Source organism: Aquarana catesbeiana, linkage group LG03 (assembly GCF_042186555.1).
Source record: "Aquarana catesbeiana isolate 2022-GZ linkage group LG03, ASM4218655v1, whole genome shotgun sequence".
Lineage (NCBI taxonomy): Eukaryota > Metazoa > Chordata > Amphibia > Anura > Ranidae > Aquarana > Aquarana catesbeiana.
In genome coordinates this window covers 614,705,564-614,730,845 of record NC_133326.1, presented here as the reverse complement: position 1 = coordinate 614,730,845, position 25,282 = coordinate 614,705,564, and the positions used below count along the sequence as shown (strand labels likewise).

Here is a 25,282-nt window from a genome sequence, read left to right as displayed (position 1 = left end):
CCCTTTCATTCATTGGATATCTTCTTTCAGCCCTGGAAGTTCAGCATCATATGTGGGTATTGGCTAAGTCAATCTGCATGCAAAAGCAACCTGTGAAGAAATGCCCACTCCCCAGACAACTGCCCATGAAGGCATTTTGATATCTACACAGCTTGCATCAGGACTGAGTGCTCTCGATAGGGCTATGATGTTTTCACGGAGGTAAGTACTGCCCTCCCCCCCCCCCGCACCAGCTATGATCTGCATGCATTGCATAGAGAAGCCCTGAGACCCAATGAAGACATCACTAGGTCTAAAAAAAGGGGCTTGATGTGTGTTCATTATTAAGCTTTATAAAAAAAACAAAAAAAACTAAGATCTCATAAGAAAGAATAAGAATCCAACAAATACTGAAATGACCTTGTAATTGTTCACTGCTCCAGTGTTCATCCGACCTAGAAAAGCACAGTAAACCCATACAACACTCAAGCAAACACGCATTGTGACAGAAGTCTAATAGCATTAATAAATGTTAGCGTGTGAACAGAGAGAAAACAAATCTCCAGTGTTAGCTGTATATTTCAGGCGTGGGCAGCCAAGGAGGACAATCACCTTGAGGCCACTTGTCTTTTCTAGGAGATATGACAGGACTTCCTTCTCTTTATTGTGTATTATATGTCTTTATTATACTTATTTCATTCAAGATTTCATATACATGTTTAGCATATACCTGGTGTGATCATAATCTACTAAAAAGCTCAAACGGATTTTACTAAAGGTCTAGACAATAGGGGTCAACCGATATTTTTTTTTCAGGGCCGATACCGATTTGTCGACCGTCTTTCAGGTTGATAGCCGATATCAGGTGCCGATCTTCTGTACATCACCTGCTCCCAGATGCAGCATGTTACTTGCCACCCAGATGCAGCGTGTCACTACTTCCACTACTTCTGTCAGCCTCTCGCTAGCGATGTTCCAGTGGGTAAACTTCCATATGCGAGCGGGCGGGGAGGTGAGAGATGACGTAACTATCTCTCTGCTCGCCCCGCGGCTGCAGCTCTGTCGTGAGCAGCCTTCGCGGCCCTGCTGTAGGGGCGGAACAGCGGTGATGCGAGGCCGGCAGTGAGAGATGATGTCACCTCGCTGACAGAAACTGGCAGAGACTGCAGAGAGCGCCGCACGGGGACAGGGGGAGGAGGTCTGACCAATATCGATAACATCGGTACGTTTCTGACCGACACCTATTATTTGAAAAATGTGAATATCGGCCCCCAATAATCAGCCGCTCCGATAATCGGTCGGGAGTTGGGACTGCAATTTTTTTTTTAAGAGTATTTTTGTCTATTTGACAGAAATAATCTCATAAATACCTGGTGTAAATGTTTTAAAAAATCTTCTTTTAGGGTATAGTATGTGATTTAAATATCTATTGCTTTGCGGTGCTAAAGTTGCATCTCAATGCTCTTCCTCACAATAGAAGTCTAAACAGTGTTTTACTAAGGCTTAGTTTGCACTGGTGGGCGAGTGTCGATAAAATAGGTGGTTGAGCTGCATTCTTACTGCCCGTTGACCACCTACCTCCAGATTTACATGTTGCCTGGAGCGGTGACTTTACATTGCTGTGGCTGCAATGCTTTTTTTTCTCAATTTTAAGTTTCCACGTTGAGTGTAACAGATGGCACTGCCTGTCAAACTCACCCATTGTAGCCAAAAGGAACATGCCGTAACCACGTGCAAATGCAACTATGACAATTGTGGCATGGTAGTTCAATGTAAAATCCTCATTGGAAAAAAAACCCTGAGAACTGAGAAAAAAGGGTGTACAGGAGGCTGTTAACAGTATTGCCTGCTGAATGCATGTAAACCAGCTTTTATCTGCAATCTGAAAAGCAACCTGTAGCAAGGGCCCCAGATCCCTAGAGGCCTAATGGTGACCACCAGAGTCAGGGAGAGCTGACATCCTTCTTTGTAGAGTGGGTTACTAGGCATAGTAGGTGTAATGCAAGATAGAATGATTGGGCGCCGGTCACTTTTTAAATGCGAACAAAAGAGATTTATTGTCTTTTAACAAGAACTGGGGGAGAGATGTTTAGGGCCTGGACATCCTTAGGTAGATGCAATAGCAATTGGCAGACTCCGAGACAAAACAGGCAGACAGCTATACAGGTTGATGGCTTTTAAGCTGGTTGCAGCACTGTATTTGTAGAACTGCTGTCTCCTATGGCACCTGAAGTTGTAGGTTGACTTCAACACAGATCTATACACATACCAAACTTGGTATCCCCGTTGTGTAGGACCTGGTCTCCATCTCACAGCCTCCCGCTGTAGCTTCCGGTCTTCTCACCAGACCTTCAGATCCCAGCCACCCATTGGATCCACTGAGCTCTTCCACAGCTAAACCGCTGTACACTCCAAGCATCACCCACGCTACCTGCTGGGTCCCTGGCTTGGCTTTCAGCTAACACGTTAAATCCTCTTCAAGTGTCACCCACACTCACCCGCTGGGTCCCTGAATTGAACACTGAAGCTTTCCCAACTTGTTCACGGTCCCCGGCTAGTGAAAAAGGCTGCTCTGGTACTTCTTCAGACTTCACAAACCTGGCCTCTCATAACAAGAGTTGTTGTACCTTACTGGCAATGGTGTCCCCTTTATCTCTGACCTCTGGTTCTCTCTTGCCTCTGCAACGATCAGGCTCCCCTCGGGCTGAGCCTCTACACACGTGGCTAGGCCTCAGGCTTAGGCGTAACCTTCAGCTGCTGCTTCACATACAGTCCCCAGGCCTCAGCCTGGGGCTAAAAGAACACTGATCACCTGACTCATTCCCCTTAAATAGCCTCTCCCAGCATGCTTAGCCACAAATATGATTGGCTGAAAATTATATCTATTCACAACCTGAACTCACTGTGGTCTTGTCATTCAAATGCCAGAGGCAGCAGTGCCACCTATTGACAGAAGAGAGAAATGCACCAAGTTCAGGCTTAGGGCGAAAAATTAGTGGATACAACTACCAATTAGCCAGGTTAAGGACCACCTAGCATAACTAAATTTGTTAGCAACCCTGTCTAATACCAGGGTGCTACAAACCTATCAGCAACCCATCATCAAGAAGCATAAAGGCGTTTAAATGTTCATTTTGCAAATTGAATGTACACTGTGCTTAGAATAAGGCAAAGCTATGTTGGCTTCAATCAGCTGATCATATTTTAGCTTTTTTAATACATGGTTGTCAACTTAAAGTAAGTACAGATTCAGATTATATACCAACATTCACTTTAAACTTAAAGTGGTTCTAAAGCCTAAACATGTTTTATCCTAAGGCATTCCTTGCATTAAGGTAAACAATTTTTAGGCATCAGTATCCCCCTCACCCCCCCCTTTTACTTACCTTAGCCCTCATTTGATCTCAGTGCTGCGACAAGACAGTGGGGGCAGGGCCGAGTCCCATTGTCTGTGTCCAGAGATACAGACAGCAAGGCTCAGGAGCGAGCCTGCATGAGTGCCCCCATAGAAAGTGGCTTTCTATGGGGGCACTCAATAGTTGCCAACTGTCCTGATTTTGCTGGAGCAGTCACACATTTTAAACAGCTGTCCTGACAGGACCTTGTCTTGGGCTGTCCCCTGGAAATCAAGGCCAATCATGGACAGTCAGTGCTGTTGGTGCTTGCAAATATGGGGCACCAGTCCTCTGCCCTGCTGACACCCAGTCCTCTGCCCTGATGACACCCAGTCCTCTGCCCTGCTGAAACCAACATACTATGGACCTCTGGACACTGCCTTACATACTACGAACCTCTGGAAGGTGCCCTACAAACTATGGACCTCTGGAAGCTGCTCTACATACTACGGACCTCTGGAAGCTACAGTACATAATACAGACCTCTGGACTCTGCCTTACATACTATGGACCTCTGGACTGTGCCCTACATCCTATGGACCTCTGGACACTGCCCTAGATACTACGGACCTCTGGACACTGCCCTACATACTATGGACCTCTGGATGCTGTCTACATACTGTGAACCTTTGGAAGCTACCCTACATACTACGGACCTCTGGAAGCTACCCTATATAATACAGACCTCTGGACACTGCCTTACATACTACATATCTCTGGACACTGCCCTTCATAATACAGACCTCTGGACACTGCCTTATATACTATGGATCTCTGGACACTACCTTACATACTACGGACCTCTGGACATTGCCCTACATACTACGGACCTCTGGACACTGCCGTACATACTACGGACCTCTGGAAGCCACCCTATATAATACAGACCTATGGACACTGCCTTACATACTACGGATCTCTGGACACTGCCCTACATAATACAGACCTCTGGACACTGCCTTACATATTATGGATCTCTAGACACAGCTTTACATACTACGGATCTCTGGACACTGCCCTACATACTACGAACCTCTGGAAGCCACCCTATATAATACAGAACTCTGGACACTGCCTTACATACTACGGATCTCTGGACACTGCCCTACATAATACAGAACTCTGGACACTGCCTTACATACTACGGATCTCTGGACACTGCTCTACATACTACGGATCTCTGGACACTGCTCTACATACTACGGATCTCTGGACACTGCCCTACATACTACGGATCTCTGGACACTGCTCTACATACTACGGATATCTGGACACTGCTCTACATACTACGGACCTCTGGACACTGCTCTACATACTACGGATCTCTGGACACTGCCTTACATACTACGGATCTCTGGACACTGCTCTACATACTACAGATCTCTGGACACTGCTCTACATACTACGGATCTCTGGACACTGCCCTACATACTACGGATCTCTGGACACTGCCCTACATACTACGGACCTCTGGACACTGCCCTACATACTACGGACCTCTGGACACTGCTCTACATACTACGGACCTCTGGACACTGCCCTACATACTACGGATCTCTGGACACTGCTCTACATACTACGGACCTCTGGACACTGCTCTACATACTACGGATCTCTGGACACTGCCCTACATACTACGGACCTCTGGGCGCTGCCCTACATACTGAGAATCTGTGGACTCTGCCCTACATCTTCCTGTATATACATATGATTTTATATATGCCTCTAACAAATAAATTAGGAGAGAAGGAGGTTTGGGTCCACTATGTGCAATTCCATTGCACAGAGCAGGTAAGTATAAACCTGTTTGTTATTTTTTTTTTTAAGTTGAAGCTTTACAATCACTTTAAAGGTGAAGTATGGCCAAAAATGATATTTGTACATTTGCACAGTACAAATAAGATAGAATACAAAGCATTCTTTGAATGGAGGAGGTGTGGATGAATGTCACCATCTCCCTCCTCCATTCACAGAACATCTTGCATTCTGTGAAAAGAATAAAAGGCTTTTTCTGAAAGGAGGAGGTGCTGAGCGACCAACCTCCTGTGATATCTGTACCACAGCCGCAACTGCTTAGAGTCTCAGAGCTGGACAATTGGTAATGACAGGAGATCATGGGCTGAATAAAAATAAGAGGTTTACCAAAAGCTGCAGCAGTCGGAGAGAGGGCACACTTCATTACAGGTAATGTATTTTTACTGTGCAAATGTACATAAATAGTTTCTTCCCACAGTTTAGCTTTAGAAAAACGTAGAGACGGAGGGCAGGAGGCGGAGCCTAGCAGAGCAGACATGCATTGTTAGAGCTCCACACCGCTGAGGAGAGAAGAGAAGGACAAAGCGGAGCCTGCAGGCTCAAAAGGTATCCATTTGAACCTTTTTGCCCCAGGGAACAAACTGTGAAAGTTTGGGCAGGAAATATGGTACTGGGAGGAAACCGTGGCAGAAATAAAAATCACCTCACAAAGAGCTCACAGGCACTCACTGCAGCTGAAGCAGCTCCAGTCACCTCACAAGATACAGCATCAGGGCGCTCTCACAGACAGAAAATGTCACAGCAAGACTCTCCATTTGAGTCAGATACAGAACAAATCCTCTCACAAACTTCTCCACAAGCCTCCTCAGTATCCCCAGTAATATTATTACAATTTGAAAAGATGCTTCATAAGACTTTAAAACAAACCTCAGACCAAATAACAAAAAGCCTAACCAAAGAAATAAGAGAGCTGGGAAACCGCACCGCAGCCTTAGAAATAAAAATGGATGAAATTGAAATTACAACCCAAGAAAATATAACAGAATTGGAACAATTAAAAAAAGAGAATTTAATACTTCAAACTAAGCTCGAAGATTACGAAAATAGAGCCAGACGTTCAAACTTGCGCATAAGGGGAATACCTGAAACTGTGACAGACCTGCAATCTACTATTACTGCTCTATTACAAGAACTAAAGCCAGATATCCCTATGGAACGTTTAGAACTGGACAGAGTACACAGAGCCCTCACAGCCAAAAAGAAAGATGGACCCCCACGTGATATAATCACAAAATTTCATTATTACAGAACGAAAGAACAAATACTAATTGCTGCAAGAGAAAAAAAGGAACTTAATTTTCAAGGACACAATTATCAAATTTTTGCTGACCTATCCCAACTTACTATTACTAAAAGACGATCCATGAAACCCCAACTAATGGAACTGAAACGCCACAACATTATGTATCAATGGGGCTTCCCCTTTTCAGTCAGATTTAACTACCAAGGTACAATTTACAGAAGCAGATCAGCAGATGAACTACAACAAACCCTTTTAAAATTAAATCTGACAGCAACACTCCCACACGCAGAAGAATAGCGTCATCTTCACCTTCAGGCAGCACCCAGAAAATTTCAGAACAAAATGGGAATCATCATTCTCACAAAAGAGGCCGTTATGCCACATCATCCATGGACCAAGAAGATTCAATGGACTGACATCCTAATTCCTGATATCTCTTCATTTATTATACTAAGAGATGGTTCTCTATAAAAAACCTATATTTATAACTGAATGTAACTGCATTCTGATAGTCACACACTGTGTGGGATCATGTTACATTCCAGTTATATTTCTTATTACTTCTGATTCATATAGCCTTAGAATATATAAGTGAAATAAGGAAATTCTTGTTCAGTTATATATTATCAGGTAATAACAATAGATTTATTACTTTTTAGGACAAATATGTTCAATAATCCAGAAGTAATGGAAGCTTTTTCTTTCTTTTCTTAAAACAAATATATTATTACCTAACTAGTTCCTAGAATTATGTTTTTGTTTATTCTAATCTGAAGCAATACAACCTCAATTTTATGAGTTAACATATCTAAACAGTTACATATGAATAAAATATGTAATTGTTTACTCTAAAAGGGTTAAAATCCCAAAATAATTCAAACTATCTTCATCAATACCAAAGTTATTAACAGTACCTTTCTAACTGAATTATTTAGCCTAGGGCAAGACTAACCATATACAACCACCCTGGAATAAATAATTTCAACAAAAACTATATTCTGCACTCCAATTAATGAAACATCATTTTGATGTCTTTTGACATAGCACTTCTCTCCTGTAAGCGGAAGATCCGTGTACCCCCATTAGCCCTCCTCATTCTCCCAACCATATTATGTGGGAGTGTGACGAAGGCACTTATTCCCCTGAGAGAGATATTTATTCTCTTTCACGGGTAAATTGTGATTACTTGCAAAAAATAATTTATACAATGTATCATCTAATCTCATATGTTTTTTGTTTACTCTTTACTCCAGAATTCACTGGTTTCTTTTCTATCTATTCATCTCTTCAGTCCACACAGGTTGATCTGCGCAGTCAGCTCTGCATAACAAAAAGTAAGTCAAAACTATTTGATCTATTGCCATGGCACCACTGAATATACTTTCCCTGAATGTTCAGGGAATAAATGTCCCTCAAAAAAGGACCAAAGCCTTCCGTACTTTCCATAACAAGAAGGCTCACATAGTATGCCTCCAAGAAACACACTTCACCAAAGATTCTACTCCAAAATATATTTCTCCTTTTTATCAACAAATTTACACGGCTTCTGCCTGTACCAAGCAAAGGGGAACTCTAATTGCATTTCACCGATCCACACCATTCACCTTATCATCAGAAATTAAAGACCCAGAAGGTAGATACCTGATACTCATGGGTTATATAATGGATACAGCAATCACTGTGATTTCCTACTACGCTCCTAACAAACAACCTACACCATTCCTCTCACATATATTACAAGTGATTAATACACACAAAATAGGAACAGTGATAATGTGTGGGGATTCGAACCAGGTCCTCCTCCCATTTCTAGATAAATCACCTTTTACACCATCCAAAATAACCTCTAGATTACCTTTTTCTCAACTTCTTTCCAAATACAATTTGGTAGATTCATGGAGAGAAAGTAACCCAATGAAAAAGAAATTCACTTATTTCTCGCACCCTCATCAAACCTTCACCAGAATAGATCATATTTTTCTAACAATAGGAATGATACCAGAAATTATTGCATCAGATATAATTCCGATTCCGTGGTCTGACCATAATGCAGTATACACTACTATAGCCTCAGCCATACCAAAAGCGCATGACCCAACGTGGTACTTACCGGACATAATGCTCAAACACCCACTACATCAGATGGCCATTAAACAAGCTTTAAAGGAATACATATCAATTAATAATACAACAGACATCTCCCCAATAACACTGTGGGAAGCTCATAAGCCTGTCTTGCGTGGTACAATACAAAGACAAATGGCACTATTTAAACGGGAACGCAAAAATCTAGCAAAAAAACTAGAACTCAATTTTAATGCAGCCTACATATCATTTCAAGATAATCCATCTCAGAGTACAAAATCTCATCTGGAAAAATCTAGATTGGAATACGATCTATTTCTCACTGAGTCAGTTGATAAATCCCTCAAACGCTCCAAACACAATTTCTACATGAATACAAACAAACCAGGTACATATTTGGCTCGGGCATTAAATTCAACTAACAAATCTTTCAAACCAATACGTTTGAAATTATCAAAAAATGTTTACACTTGTAATCCAGTTAAAATAGTCCATAAATTTCACTCACATCTCGCAACTTTATACAAGACAAACAATGAATTTAATCCTACAGAAGCTGAATCCTTCTTCTCAAAAATAACCTTACCTGAGTTATCTCAGAATCAAAAAAGCAGTTTGGATGAGCCTATAACTATAGATGAAGTTGCTAACGCCATAAAAGACCTAAAACTTAACAAAAGACCAGGCCCAGACGGCTACTCGGCTTTATACTATAAAACATTCTCAGAAATACTCTCTCCCATTCTCACTGAAACTTTTAACAAACTTCTAGATGGACATTCTTTTCGGCAAGAAATACTAATGGCAATTGTTTGTATGATCCCAAAACCCCTTTCTGATGATACTTCCTGTGTGAATTATCGGCCTATCTCTCTGTTAAACCTCGATATTAAATTATTAGCAAAAATAATAGCAAAACGCCTCAATAGCATTATAGGAAAATTAATACATAGAGATCAAGTAGGCTTCATGCCAAATAGACAGGCAGGCGATAATATACGCAGGGCAGTGTTATTGGCACATATTGCTAAAAAACGGAAAGTCCCTTTATGTTTTCTATCTCTCGATATTAAGAGGGCATTTGACACAGTATCCTGGCAATATATGCAATATTCATTACAAAAGTGGGGTTTTGGACCCCACTTTTTAACATGGATCAAAGCATTATATAATAAACCCAAAGCCTATATAAAATATGCTGGATACAAATCTGAAGCCTTTAATATCGAAAGAGGTACCCGACAGGGTTGCCCATTATCTCCCTTATTATTTGCCCTAATACTCGAACCCATGGCCCAATACATCAGAACAAACCAAACTATAACTGGCATTGAAGTAGGAGGTATTACACACAAATTATGTATATTTGCAGACGATATATTACTTTTTCTATCATCACCACAGGTCTCTGGTCCTAACTTAATACCAGCTCTTGATGGATTTGCAGCCCTATCCGGCCTTATGATTAATCCTAAGAAATGCCTAGTGCTTAATATTTCACTCACAAACATGGAATTGATCCCGGCTAGGGCTGCACTCCCATTCACATGGGCAGAAAAATCAATCCCATATCTTGGAATTCATTTAACAGCATCTCATTCTGACTTATTCTCAACCAATTATCCTCCTGTATTAAGACAGATCACAAATCTAATAAAACAATGGTCGCAACTTCCTTTATCCTGGATAGGGAAGATTAATGCAATCAAAATGACTATTCTACCCAAATTGCTTTATCTATTCAGAGTCCTCCCTATTCCAATTCCTTCCTATTTTTTGAGAATAGTACAAAAAAGAGCAACTTCTTTTATATGGGGATCTTCTAAACCACGTATACCTATACACACACTACATCTTCCCAAAAATAAAGGAGGCCTGGGATACCCTAATTTTACTAACTACTACAGAGCAGCACATTTGGCCAGTCTGTCCAAATACCATGCAAAACAGGAAATCCCATTATGGGTATTTATAGAGGCTTCAGAAAATGACCCTCTATTAATATCAAATTTATTATGGCTTGATCCTACAGACCGCTTTAAAATTCATAATCCCATAACTAAACACTTCTTATCTCTCTGGGATAAACTAAAAACCAAATATCAGTTACAATCTCCACACAATCCTCTCCTTTCTTTTATCAGAAATCCGGCCTTTTATCCGGCATGGATCTACCCAAATTCTTTTAAAGCTTGGACAACATCAGGCATTCAGACACTAAATGACTTCATAGCATCTAAATCATTCCTTTCATTCCCATCGCTTAGAGAAAAATATGATCTACCAAACTCTGAGATATTTAGATATCTCCAAATCAAAAATTTCTATACACCATTCCTAAAGGGGGATACACCATTATCCCAATTATCCATTTTTGAATCAATCTGTACAAAAGATCCATTTGCTAAAGGTACAATTTCATCACTTTATAATCAATTATATGGAGTAGCAAATCTTAATAGACCCTCTTACGTTCAGAGGTGGGAGGAGGACCTGGGACGAACTTTAGAAGACACGGACTGGTCTAATATATGGCTCACATCTAAGTCATCTTCACCCAACATCTTGGCACTGGAGACAAATTATAAAGTCCTAACTCGCTGGTACCTTGTACCCGCTAGAGTGGCAAAATATTCACCTAATACCTCAGCTCTTTGTTTTCGAGGATGCCCAGAAATAGGCACATATTTACACATATGGTGGACGTGCCCAGTAATCCAAACCTTCTGGAAGGAAGTCTTCGTGATTGCATCTAAAATATTTAAAAAAATAATACAACCAGATCCATATTTAACTTTACTTAATCTAAAACCGGAATGGTTAACACTCTCTCAATTCAAACTTATGATCCAACTAATAACGGCTGCAAAACAAACAGTGGCCAAGGCATGGAAATCTCCTACATTGGTACTAGCAGAAACAATTCACAGAATGAATAATACAATGTCCCATACTAAGATGGTAGCCATCGATCAAAATCAAATTCCAAAATTTGAAAAACTCTGGCATCCTTGGATAAAACAACAGTTCCTGTCAAATTTCAATGACTCTGTCCTGTTGCCATGGTAACAGATTAAATGACTTACAGAGACACCCATTCTAAGGCTTCAAAGAGAACTAAAAAGAATAATAAACTGACGAGCGGGACAACCTTGTGGACCATACCTCTACCTTTCAACCCTTTTTCTTCTTTCTCTTTCCTTTTCTCCACCTTATGATTAAAGCTCATTATCAGAATTTATTTGACCTATATACACTCTACTTGTAAACAATATGTATAGTAGGTATAAATCATTTAAATACCTACAAAAGTAACTAAGGAAATGATATATATCTTTAATTTAGGTTTACGTGAACCCAATGTTTAATATTTGAAATTTCATGATATTTACCTATATAAACCCTACTGTAGAACAATGAGCTTACTTTATAGATCCTTGTAAACTTACTTTATGTATCTTTATGTATCTTTATAACATTGTATACTCAATAAACTTCTTTTGACAAGGAAAAACGTAGAGACTCTGTCACCAACTTAAACAAAAATCAGGTAAAAGCAAAGGAAAATCAATGATTTTAAATGCTTTTTTGCAGTATTTATCCTTTCCATAAAATATGTTTTATTTACTTCCATTATGCTTTTGAACTTGAAAGAGGAAAGCTGGAGAGCATTGATAAATAGAAGCTAAGAAATAAAAGGGACAAATAAAGATTGACGACGACACAGACAATGAATATTGTTAAAAAGAAAAATTGTTGATAAATGTCCTGTCTGGTAAATTATACATGAGGGTACCGCAATATCGTTTGGTTTGCTTTATTTTAACCTTAACAAGCAATTAATCCTTGCAGGGGGGCTATTTTTTTTTTTTGCTGCCTGGAGTTGAGCTTTAAGAAGGGTGTCAAAGTTACTTCAGAATGAGTGATTGTTCCCTCTAGTGGCTGATTTACAAATCCCTGTATGTAATAAATCTAATAACAATTTGGAAGAGAAGGCATGTAAAAATGGGAAGGGCACATCTAAATTATTTAAAAATACTTATATCAAAAAATCTGTCAATAGTTTTATTACCTGATGATATTGTCAGTACAACTAATATTTTTTCCACTTCCTTAAACAAGCCAAGCTGTGCAGTAAAAACGGGTTGTTACAAACCCTGTCAATGCTTGACAGTGCTTGTATGAATGTTTACAACAATTAACTTTTTTTCCTATGCCTATTTTTTATTTTTTTCGGTAAAAGATTAAAAAAGTGTTGCTGCAATTGCTTAAAATGTTAGCTGGAGCTGAGTTTCAATTTGTTTCTCTCTGACTTAAAGTCTATTTAAAACCACGTATCTGTCTAGGACTATCCTTTCTACACAGTGACAGCACTGTTGTGTGATTTTACTGATACAACAAATAACGTTGTCAGCTTGTTACAGGAACTGGAAAAAAATGGATCTGCTGGCAGGATCAATAGGTAATAAAATTACCTTACGGAGGGACTAGACATCACAATAAGCAAACAGGCTCACTAAAAATAAATGTCTTAGAGAAATCCCCTTCAGTTCTCCCACATAGAGGAGTTCAGCTCCCATGGTTGAGACAAAGGATCTTCCATTCTATTACTAGAGTAGGACCCACTAATTCCGGGTATTTTGTTGCAATGACACCAAACTCTGTTGTTCAATAAAGTCTTTACAGGATGTCACTTAATTACAAACAGACCTGAATGCACTGTTTGATTGGATAAAGAGATGGCAAATGAGGTTTAATGAGAGTGTTCGGTTTACACAGCAGTGGATATCAATGGTCGCATGTTAACCCCCATGAGAGTGGGTTGAGGCTTTTTTCGGCCAAACACGAGAGTGGGAGGCCTTAACAGCTGGTGAGTTTGAATTTCAGAAGGGAGTGGAATCACGTCACGGAGGTGTGGTGGATATTAGGATCACAGCATAGCGGATTGGAGACACCCTCACTTTTGGAACTTTCTCCTTATTTTTTCACATTATATGTGCACTGTATTTCACTTTTTTTATTTATTCATCTATATATATTTTTCCAGTTTATATATATATATATATATATATATATATATATATATATATATATATATATATATATATATGTATGTATGTATACTTTTTTTAGCATTTATTCCTTCAGCCTAGTTTTTGGAGGCCTTTTTAGTGCTGGTATCACGATACCAGCCTCACACATCTGTCACGAGGTGTAAATATTATTTAGAGCTCACTCATTTTGTATTTCAGTCATATTTTTTGTCAGATTCTTTCTGCTCATCCATTCACTTGTGTTATGCCCTGTACACACAGTCAGATTTTCCGATGGAAAATGTGTGATAGGACCTTGTTGTCGGAAATTCCGACCGTGTGTAGGCTCCATCACACATTTTCCATCTGGATTTCCGACACACAAAGTTTGAGAGCTTGCTATAAAATTTTCTGACAACAAAATCCGTTGTCGGAAATTCCGATCGTGTGTACACAAATCCGACGCACAAAGTGCTACGCATGCTCAGAATAAATTAAGAAACGAAAGCTATTGGCTACTGCCCCGTTTATAGTCCCGATGTACGTGTTTTACGTCACCGCGTTCAGAACGATCGGATTTTCCCGATAACTTTGTGTGACCGTGTGTATGCAAGACAAGTTCGAGCCAACATCCGTCGATAAAAATCCATGGGTTTTGTTGTCGGAATGTCCGATCAATGTCCGATCATGTGTACGGGGCATTACAGTGTCACAACACATTAGGTTGTTTATACATATTTTCATGTGTGTATATCTTATGTTATATCTATAGTGGATGTTTATTTGTTTGGTCACTCTAAACTCATCCCATATATATAGCCTCTGTGATTCAGTGCACTTCCAGCCCACTCTATGTCATTAGGGTGTGCGTTAGTACCTGTCTCACTCCCACAGTTAGTGGGGATAGCGCCACTATTTCATCTTTGCCATTGAGGGATGGATTCAGCTTATATGCTTGCTGTAACTGCTTATAAAGTATTAGCTGGACTTTGGCTTTAATTTGTCAGTGAATCTAAATCTGCTAGTACATCTAACACTCCCCTCCCTCCAGACTGACAATACTGCTGTCCAAAGGTGCCCCCTGTGCTCCTTCATCCAGAGTGGGGTACTGTACTACAGAATGTGTGTTAGTGGCCAGATCACCATGTGAAATTAGGGGAAAAAAGCCTAAAAAAAGGAAACAAATGTAGCCACCGCATCTAGTGATTGGTAAGCTACAATATATTACATTTTTGGTTATGGGTTTAACCACTTGCCGACCGCTGCACGCCGATGTACGTCCAAACTTTGCCGGCGGATATCGTTATGGCAGCAGCTAGCTGCCATAACCCCGGTATCCCCGTTTTCGTGTGGTGGTCGGCTTTCTGATAAAAGTGGTCCCTGTGGCGCATTCGCCGCAAGATCACTTTTATCGGTGGCGGGAGAGGGGCCTCCCCCTCCCGCCGTGATCCGGTGCCCTCCGCCGCTTACCAGAGCTGTCGGTAGCGGCGGAGGCGATTGCGTCCGTCTCCCTCCTGTGCCTGGAGACGAGTGAGGCTAAGATGGCGCCCACTCATCTCCATGACACTGCTGGACTTCTGCCCACACCTCTTAAAGGCATATTTTTTTCAATGTCATTTTTTTAAATGACTTTTTTTTTTTTTTTAATTGCATTTTAGTGTAAATATGAGATCTGAGGTCTTTTTGACCCCAGATCTCATATTTAAGAGGTCCTGTCACGCTTTTTTCTATTACAAGGGATGTTTACATTCCCTGTAATAGGAATAAAAGTGACACATTTAAAAAAAAAAAACAGTGTAAAAGTAAATAAAATAATGTAAAATAAATAATAAAAATAAAAATAAAAATTTTTAACCCCCCCCCCCGTCCCGACGAGCTCGCGCGCAGAAGCGAACGCATATGCACTAGCGCCCGCAAACCACACATGTGAGGTATTGCCGCGACCGGTAGAGTGAGAGCAATAATTCTAGCCCTAGACTTCCTCTGTAACACAAAACATGCAACCTGTAGAATTTTTTTAAACGTTGCCTATGGAGACTTTTGAGGGTAAAAGTTTGACGCCATTCCACGAGCGGGCGCAATTTTGAAGCGTGAGGTATCAATTTACTTGGCGTAACATTATATTTCACAATATAAAAAAAATTGGGGCTAACTTTACTGTTGTCTTATATTTTTATTCAAAAAAAGTGAATTTTTTCCAAAAAAAGTGTGCTTTTAAGACCGCTGCGCAAATACGGTGCAAAAAAAAGTATTGCAATGACCGCCATTTTATTCTCTAGGGTGTTAGAAAAAAACATATATATTGTTTGGGGGTTCTAAGTAATTTTCTAGCAAAAAACACCTAAAATCCAAAACGAGGCTGGTCCTTAAGTGGTTAATACAAAATTAACCCGGAAGGTTTGATGGCTTTAACTCCCAAAGGTAAGGTTACACCTGTCCTTTGACTTTTCTCCCAGTAAATGACATAGACAACTTCTTCTATAAACAAAGTTCCTTTTACAGGCAGACTTGAAATTACCTCTACATCATACAAGATTCTCCACATACATATATGACTGCAGACATTCAACTGGTTGTGCGATTTAGCTGAGGTTGAATGGCTGTGCTGCTGACTCAACATTCTGTCCCTGGTGGTTTCATCAACGAAGGTGCATAGAGGACCTAGTGTGGTCCATACCAGAGATTGATAATGTCCATAACAGCAAAAGTCAATAAAATATGGATACCCTGGAGAATGGGCCCTTTGAAGGGGTTGCGGAGAAGAAGAGAACTATCTCTCTGGAGTTGGTCGTCTGCATATATATACCTCAAGGCACAGGATATAACACATTTGCAAAGGAAGAAGATATACATGACCCCACTCCTGCAAAAATCAGCCAAAATACTTAAAGTAACACAGTACCATAATCACAATACAATGTCAAACACAATAAAATATCAGTATACCATAGGCACCTGCCTACACGTTGAAAAAAATAGGTTATGCAATTATGCACCCTTAAAAAAACACAGAAATGGGTTTAACTGGGGCCTTGACTTAGGTCTAGCTTTTTAAATTGAGGCCTAGGAGTAATGAAAGAAACTCTCCTTGACCTCGAAGTAGGGTTGCCACCTGTCCGGGTTTTGAATCATGTATCCGGGTTTCACTCCACCTGAAACCCAGACACATTGTCAGAAATGTGGCTCAGAACAGGGCTTGACAGGAGGGTGAGGGGGCACTATGTGTGCCGCATTACTATTCTCTTTGGAGTGCCCAAAGGTGTCCCAGGTCTGTTACAATCCTATTATACTAAAACAAAAAAAATGTACTGTGCGCCGCTAAAGTGTTTGGGTTTGGCTTGAAGAAAAAGTGGCAACCCTACCTCGGAGGGGGAAGGGTGGTGGGGGAGTGTTCCCTCTCAAGGGTGTAGGCTTCCTCTGCTGTGGCAGATAAGTACTTCTACCAGAGGTGACATCCTTGATCAGGGTGTCTAAAGCAGCTCCAAAGAGACATTGGGGGAGATTTACTGAAACTGGTGCATTCAGAATCTGGTGCAGCTGTGCATGGTAGCCAATCGGCATACCTCCCAACTTTTGAACTTCAGAATGAGGGACACTTAAGGAAAGAAGCGACCGGCGGGGCGCTACGCATGCCATGGCAAAAGTTGGTGTGGCCAAACTCTTAACAGTGGGAGCAGCTTAATGGTCATGGTTAAACAAAACCCAGGTTTCCTTGTACCTATAAAATATGCTTTGATTGCTGCGCCACAAGTAAGAGTCTCATGGACACATACAAACCCCAGCACAATTATTTAAAAAATAAAAAAAGAATAAAAACTTCCATTACAAACGGTTTTGCCTAAACGATGAAAGTGTGCGTTACACAAAGTGTGGAAGAATTCAGAAGTGTATTGCGCACAGAGTGCGCTCTATGTACAGAGTGCAGAGTTCAGGAGTGCATTACGCACAGAGTGCAGGGTTCAGGAGTGCCCTTTATACGGAGTGCAGAGTTCAGGAGTCTGATATGTGCAGGGTTCTGGAGTGGGTTATGCACAGGGTGCAGGGTTCAGGAAAGCGCTAGGTACAGAGTAGAGGGGTTTATGAGAGTGCTAGATACAGAGTGCGGGGTCCTGAAGTGCGTTATGCACAGGGTGCAGGGTTCAGGATAGTGCTAGGTACACAGTGCAGGGTTCTGGTATGGTACAGGAAGGTGGCTTCTGGAGTGCACTATGCACAGAGTTCAGGGATTTGGAGTGTGTTATGTACATAAAGCAGGGTTCTGGAGTGTGTTATGTACAGGAACGTTGGTTCTGGAGTAAGTTATGCAGGGGTGCAGGGTTCAAGAGAGCGCTGGGTACATTCATCTACTCACATATCACTATTGCACCTCTCCTCAGCTATAACCTCTACACATACACACACATACACACACACATACAAACATACATACAAACACACACACACACATACTGTACATACAAATAAACACACACACACACATTCAAACAAAAACACATACAAACGCACACACATACCTACATACAAAGACACACAAACAAACTAAGACACATACACAAACATAAAAACACACACATTCATACAAACACACACACACATACAAAGACACACACACAAACATACAAACACACATACAAAGACACATGCATGCAAACACACACACATACAGACACATATATACAAACACACATACAAGGACACATACATACAAACACACACAAATAAGGACACATACCAAGACACACACAAACAAAGACACATACATACAAACACACATACACATACAAGGACACATACAAAGACACACACACAAACATACAAACACACACACAAATACAAAGACACAGACATACAAACACACACATACGAGGGCACATACAAAGACACACACAAAGACACATACATACAAACACACACATATACAAAGACACTTACATATAAACACACACACACATACAAGGACACATTCAAAGATAAACACACAAACAAACACACATACAAAGACACATACATACAAACACACACATATAAGCACACATAAAAAAAAACACACAAATAAAAACACACACTTTCATACAAACACACACACACATACAAGGACACATACATACAAACACACACACACATACAAAGACACATACAAAGACACATGCATGCAAACACACACACATACGGACACATGCATACAAACACAAACACACATACAACAACAAATACATACAAACACACACACACATAAGGACACATACAAAGACACACACACAAACAAAGACACATACATACAAACACACATACACATACAAGGACACATACAAAGACACATGCATGCAAACACACACACATACAGACACATATATACAAACACACATACAAGGACACATACATACAAACACACACAAATAAGGACACATACAAAGACACACACAAACAAAGACACATACATACAAACACACATACACATACAAGGACACATACAAAGACACACACACAAACATACAAACACACACACAAATACAAAGACACAGACATACAAACACACACATACAAGGGCACATACAAAGACACACACAAAGACACATACATACAAACACACTCATATACAAAGACACTTACATATAAACACACACACACATACAAGGACACATACAAAGATAAACACACAAACAAACACACATACAAAGACACATACATACAAACACACACATATAAGCACACATAAAAAGACACACACATAAAAACACACACACTTTCATACAAACACACACACACACATACAAGGACACATACATACAAACACACACACACACACATACAAAGACACATACAAAGACACATGCATGCAAACACACACACATACGGACACATGCATACAAACACAAACACACATACAACAACAAATACATACAAACACACACACATAAGGACACATACAAAGACACACACACAAAGACACATACATACAAACACACATACACATACAAGGACACATACAAAGACACACATACAAACACACACACAAATACAAAGACACAGACATACAAACACACATACACATACGAGGACACATACAAAGACACACACAAAGACACATACATACAAACACACACACATACAAAGACACATACATACAAACACACACATATAAGCACACATAAAAAGACACACACATAAAAAACACACACATTCATACAAACACACACACACACACATACAAAGACACATACATATAAACACACACACACATACAAGGACACATACAAAGATAAACACACAAACAAACACACATACAAAGACACATACATACAAACACACACATATAAGCACACATAAAAAGACACACACACAAACATACAAACATACACACACATACAAAGACACACACATACACACGGACACATACAAAGGCACACATACAGACAAACACACATACATACAAACACACACACACACACATACAAGGACAAACACACACATAAAAAGACACATACATATAAACACACACACAAAGAAACATACATACAAACACACACACAAAGACACAAACACACATACATACAAAGACACATACATACAAACAAACAAACACACACACAAACATAAAACACACACACACACATACAAAGACACATACAGACAAACACACACACAAACAAGGACACATACAAAGAAACACACACAAACAAAGACACATACATACAAACACACACATACAAAGACACACACACAAACATACAAACACTCACAACCCTCTCCTCTGCCCTCCCCAATCCCAAAGCTCTACTATTTTCCACATAGTTACCAATGTAAAAGTACCTTTCTGTAGCTGGTTCTGTCACAGATTTGTCTCTTTTTCGGCTCTCAAACTCCCCTCCCCCACCAGGAAGGAGATAAGGATAACAGTGCAGCTCTCCCCTTCCTCATCTTGAACATGCTGCACTCGGCCAAACCAGCACTTGTCCCGGTGTTCTGCTGAGAAAGTTCCCCCCGGCGGATAAGGACTCCCCTGTACTTTGCAGGCGCAGCGCTTGTGCAGTACAAGCCACCGAAAATAGCCGAAGCTGAACAGCTGTGAGTCAGCTGTACACGGCGCCTATAACAGGGCCCCTCGCGGGCTCGCTTCACTCGCCACACTTCGGGCACGACCTCGCTTCGCCCGGCTCTAAGTGCAGAGCAGGGAGGCTGCAATTGGAGCCATGGGGGAGATGTTACTTTCACTTTTAACTACAAACGCTGTGCTGTGAGTGCAGGGCTCCCACATAGCTGAAAACCCCTGGGTACAGTATGTGAATGGACAATTGATATTGCCACCTTTTCCCAGCCAGAAATGTATGAATGCAGACTGTTTCACTATAAGCTGGCTGGTTGCTTGACAAAGGGGAGGCTCTGGGTAGCAGTCCCGCCCATCCCCAACATCACAGGTTGAATTTGCCAGCTGCACACTCTCTCCAACTGCGTTGGAAGTTACTATATAATCATCAACTGATGCAATGATGTGGGACAAAACCCCCTTACCATGGGACAGAGGTATAAATGCTGGAAAGTCCCGCCCAATCCGAGACTGTTGGGATGTATACCAATAGGGTTGCCACCTCATCCCTTTACACCCAAACACATATTCTGAGGCTAATTTAATGCAGATAAGGCACTAAGTAAGTTTAATTACAACCTTAATTAGCCACAGAACCCGTGTAATTAATACATATTTGGGTTTAAAGGGATGAGGTGGCAACCCTAGTAGCCAATCAGCTTCTAACTTCAGTTTGTTCAATAAAACTTGGAAGCTGTAGGCTTGATTTTGCACTCTTCAACTTTAGTAAATAAACCCCATTGTCCCTTGAAGGGCCAAGGAGTCCTTAGCATGTCCACTCACAAGAGACTCATACAGGAATTAAGACATCTAATATCAATCAGCTTGTCCACACAGTAGTTTAGGGCTGTTGACACATGCTCTAAATCGGTGATGGCGAACCTTGGCACCCCAGATGTTTTGGAAGTACATTTCCCATGATGCTCAACTACACTGCAGAGTGTATGAGTGTCATGGGAAATGTAGTTCCAAAACATCTTGGGTGCCAAGGTTCCCCATCACTGCTCTAAAGGCTCCAAAAACAGGGGATCAGACTAAGGTTTAACATACTAACATTATGGCCAAGGTAAGTTGCAATATAAGCTGCCAGTGAAAACATTGTTTCTGAAAGAGTCTTCAAACATTTGCTGACGGGATCCTTAAGAAAGATCCTTAATAAAGACTGTATCCGGTCTTTATTAAGACCGGATACAGCTGGATCCAAGGCTGAAATGGCCCATTCTTAATCCTTATCAAAATGATATTTTTTCTAAAATGCAATGCCCAGAATGCTATGGTTTGCATCCATGGCAGAAATTTTGCCCCCATTGAACAAGACCTATTCAAGTGAATAGCGGCACAGAGGAAATTTTCGCACCCCCCACAGTGAGTGATCCTTACCGATCGCTCACTGTGGTCATTCCGGTTGGTGAGCCACACGTGTGCTCTCAGCAGCTGCCAGCAAGAGAGGAGAGGAGTGAAAACAGCAGCACTGTGGGGGAAAAGGAACACACAGGGGTCCCAGACAGCAGGGGGAAGGGGGTGCAGATACTAGAACTGATCCCCCTGCAGTGCAGCCGGAGGAAGTAAAGAAAAGTAGAAGCCGGCAGCACTGCACAAGACTTACAAGTATCAGCAATAAGGCAGTACTACTGGCCCTCCAGCTCGGCAGGTGCTTGGGCCCCCCTTTTGAACTAATGAGGCCTGGGCCCAGCACAGGAGGGCTGGCTGTACTGCCATATCAGCAGCCCTGATGCCACTCCTCATCCATTACACCTGCAAAGATTCCTAAGCTATCCATTGTGTATAAATAGTTGTTTATATTTTACTTGAGTAAAATTGAGTCCATATATTTGCAAATGTATGTGATAAACATGCACAGGCATGACATCCAATGTGTCTAATATTTGTTTTAATCTCAGCTGGCAAAATGTTTCCTATTAAAGAATATGTAAACCCAACATTTCATATTCCTGATATGTAAATGCAATACCATGTACTTGTATGAAAACGTCTCCTGTTCTCTATGTATTGCTTCATTTGTGCGAAATCCCTGGTGTTCCTGCCAGTCCCTCTGCTTTCCTATTAAAAACTGACCACACCAGGCATGAAAGCAAAACATGGTCAGTTTTCTAGCTATGCTGGGAACTCAGCCTGCTCTCCTTCAATGATCAGACCTGTGCTGACATGCCCCCCCCCCCCCCAACCCCTACACAAGCATTCACTGAGAAGTTCACTGTACTGCTGTTTCTCCTCCCTCTTCTCTCCTCTTATGCAGCTGAGAACAGAGGGTATGCGATCACTTATAAAAAGGAAAAAAAAAACATGTATACACAAATGTTTTACTGTTCATTTCTATTTTAAACTGAATGGGTTGTTTTACATGGTGAGGGTTTACATATACTTTAAAAAAGACAGACCTTCAATTGCAATTGTACAAGAAAGGTAATTGATTTTTTTACTAGGTTGTTTTTTTCACTTAATAGGTGACAATTAGCAGGATGGTGATGTTTAGCTTTAGAGACATCTAATTATGAAATCATTGTAGTGAACAGCAATAGTTTCTCTTTCTATTTGTCTTGTGGATTTCAGTCTGATGTAGTGTAATCTTAAATATTCACAGGTCTCTATACAGCTCACAGCAGCCTTCCCCTCTCTGGGTCTCCATCTGGCTCTTGGCCTCAACACACAGACTGCATCCAGGCCAACGAGCAGTGCATCGCTGACGCATCCTGCAGCACCAGATATAGGACTCTGCGGCAGTGTCTAGCAGGCAGGGATCGGGATGTCCTGCTCTCCGGTCTGGAGTGTAAAACTGCTCTGGAGGTTCTACAGGAGAGCGCCCTGTACATGTGCCGCTGTCGGAGAGGAATGAAGAAAGAACTTCTGTGTCTACAAACATACTGGGGCATACATGCCGGCTTGACTGAGGGTGAGTAGATGCAGACATTTAACCCCTTTAATGTTTTGGCTTCTGGAATAGAGTGCGTCTTACCAGAAATGAGGTTCTGGGTAAAAATTAAAGTGGGGCCCGTATGCTAAAATTGTTTAGCAGTTGGCAGGGGAGTCTCATCAGAATGAGTGGGCTAAAACAAATATGAAATGTGAGGTTTAAAGTGTGCATGGTCAAAGTAAAGCTTAGTACACACTACTAGTTTTTTTTTCATTCAACCCTGTGGGCTGAATGAAAAAAAACTGACAGCTCAGGTCGGAGCTGCTGTACTAACAATCTGATGCAAAGCAATCTTCCCTGCCATTCTATTGTGTTCTGACAAGGGGATGGCCCCGCCAGAACACTCCGGTCAGCGCTCTCAGTCATTGGCTGAGAACGCTGACCAGGAGGCGGTGACCTAGACCTTTTCGGTGATGCCCCTTCAATAGAAGCCAGCCAAATGGTCAGCTACTGTGGGAGCGGCTGCACTACACATAGGCCAATTGTCGGCCATTTTCTATTGAACTGCCCGATGCCATCTGACATTCTACTAGGTTTAAAGAAGTTGTAAACCTCAGAAAAAACAAAACAAAAACAAAAAAAACCCCTGCAAGACAAAGGCATAATGAGCTAGTATGCATCGCATACTAGCTCATTATGAAACACTTATGCCCTGTACACACGGTCGGATTTTCCGATGGAAAATGTGTGATAGGACCTTGTTGTCGGAGATTCCGACCGTGTGTGGGCTCCATCACACATTTTCCATAGGAATTTCTGACACACAAAGTTTGAGAGCTTGCTATAAAATTTTCCTACAGCAAAATCCGTTGTCGGAAATTCCGATCGTGTGTACACAAATCCGACACACAAAGTGCCACGCATGCTCAGAATAAATTAAGAGATGAAAGCTATTGGCCACTGCCCCATTTATAGTCCCGACGTATGTGTTTTACGTCACCGCGTTCAGAACGATCGGATTTTCCGACAACTTTGTGTGACCGTGTGTATGCAAGACAAGTTTGACCCAACATCCGTCGGAAAAAATCCATGGGTTTTGTTGTCGGAATGTCCGATCAATGTCCGACCGTGTGTATGGGGCATTACTGTGATTGACCGGAGCCGCGATGACATTACTGCCGATCATGTGCATGGAAGCCGCCGGTCACGGCAAGACTCCTGAAGAAAGGGCAGCAGTGTTCCTTTTCTTCAGTGCGCATGCGCCAATGACGTCGGCAGCAGCTTATATACTGAATATCTCCTAAACTGTGCAAGTTTACGATATATTTAAGGTACCCACGGGTACGCCTTGTCATTGGCTTACCTGTAGGTAAAAGTGATGTAACCAGGTTTACAACCACTTTAAGGCAAGGCAAAATGTGGTGCAATTAACTAGTAAAAAAAAAATGTCTGCCTCTTCATGATAGCAGCATAACAACCCACCCTAAGCAGCAGTATAAAACCTCCAACAATCAGCAATATACTACAAATATATCAACCTGAAATAATATTCTGTTGAATAAACACAAATTGCGCTGGATTACAGAAAGATGGCATTAGTAATTAGGAGTGCATGTGCTCCACATTCAGAAGTATAACACCCCTGTATACAATATTACCTGCCTTAACATGTAGTTCGGTTCTCAAACCAACAATGATGAAGGGGGGCTATTAGGCCAGCTTAGGATTGAGGACATAGAGATTTTCAGGGCCAGAGCCAGACAGCACCCTAATACA

At 41.1% G+C, this 25,282-nt stretch overlaps 1 protein-coding gene across 1 annotated transcript in view; it reads left to right on the top strand.

Annotated features, from left to right (window-relative positions):
- The window catches only part of GFRA2 (GDNF family receptor alpha 2), a 158,504-nt gene that overhangs the window by 75,699 nt on the left and 57,523 nt on the right, over nt 1-25,282 (top strand). Inside the window, exon 2 of the mRNA XM_073622257.1 lies at nt 23,237-23,545. Coding sequence (XP_073478358.1) covers nt 23,237-23,545 — 309 coding nt within the window. The remainder of the gene's footprint in view (nt 1-23,236; nt 23,546-25,282) is intronic.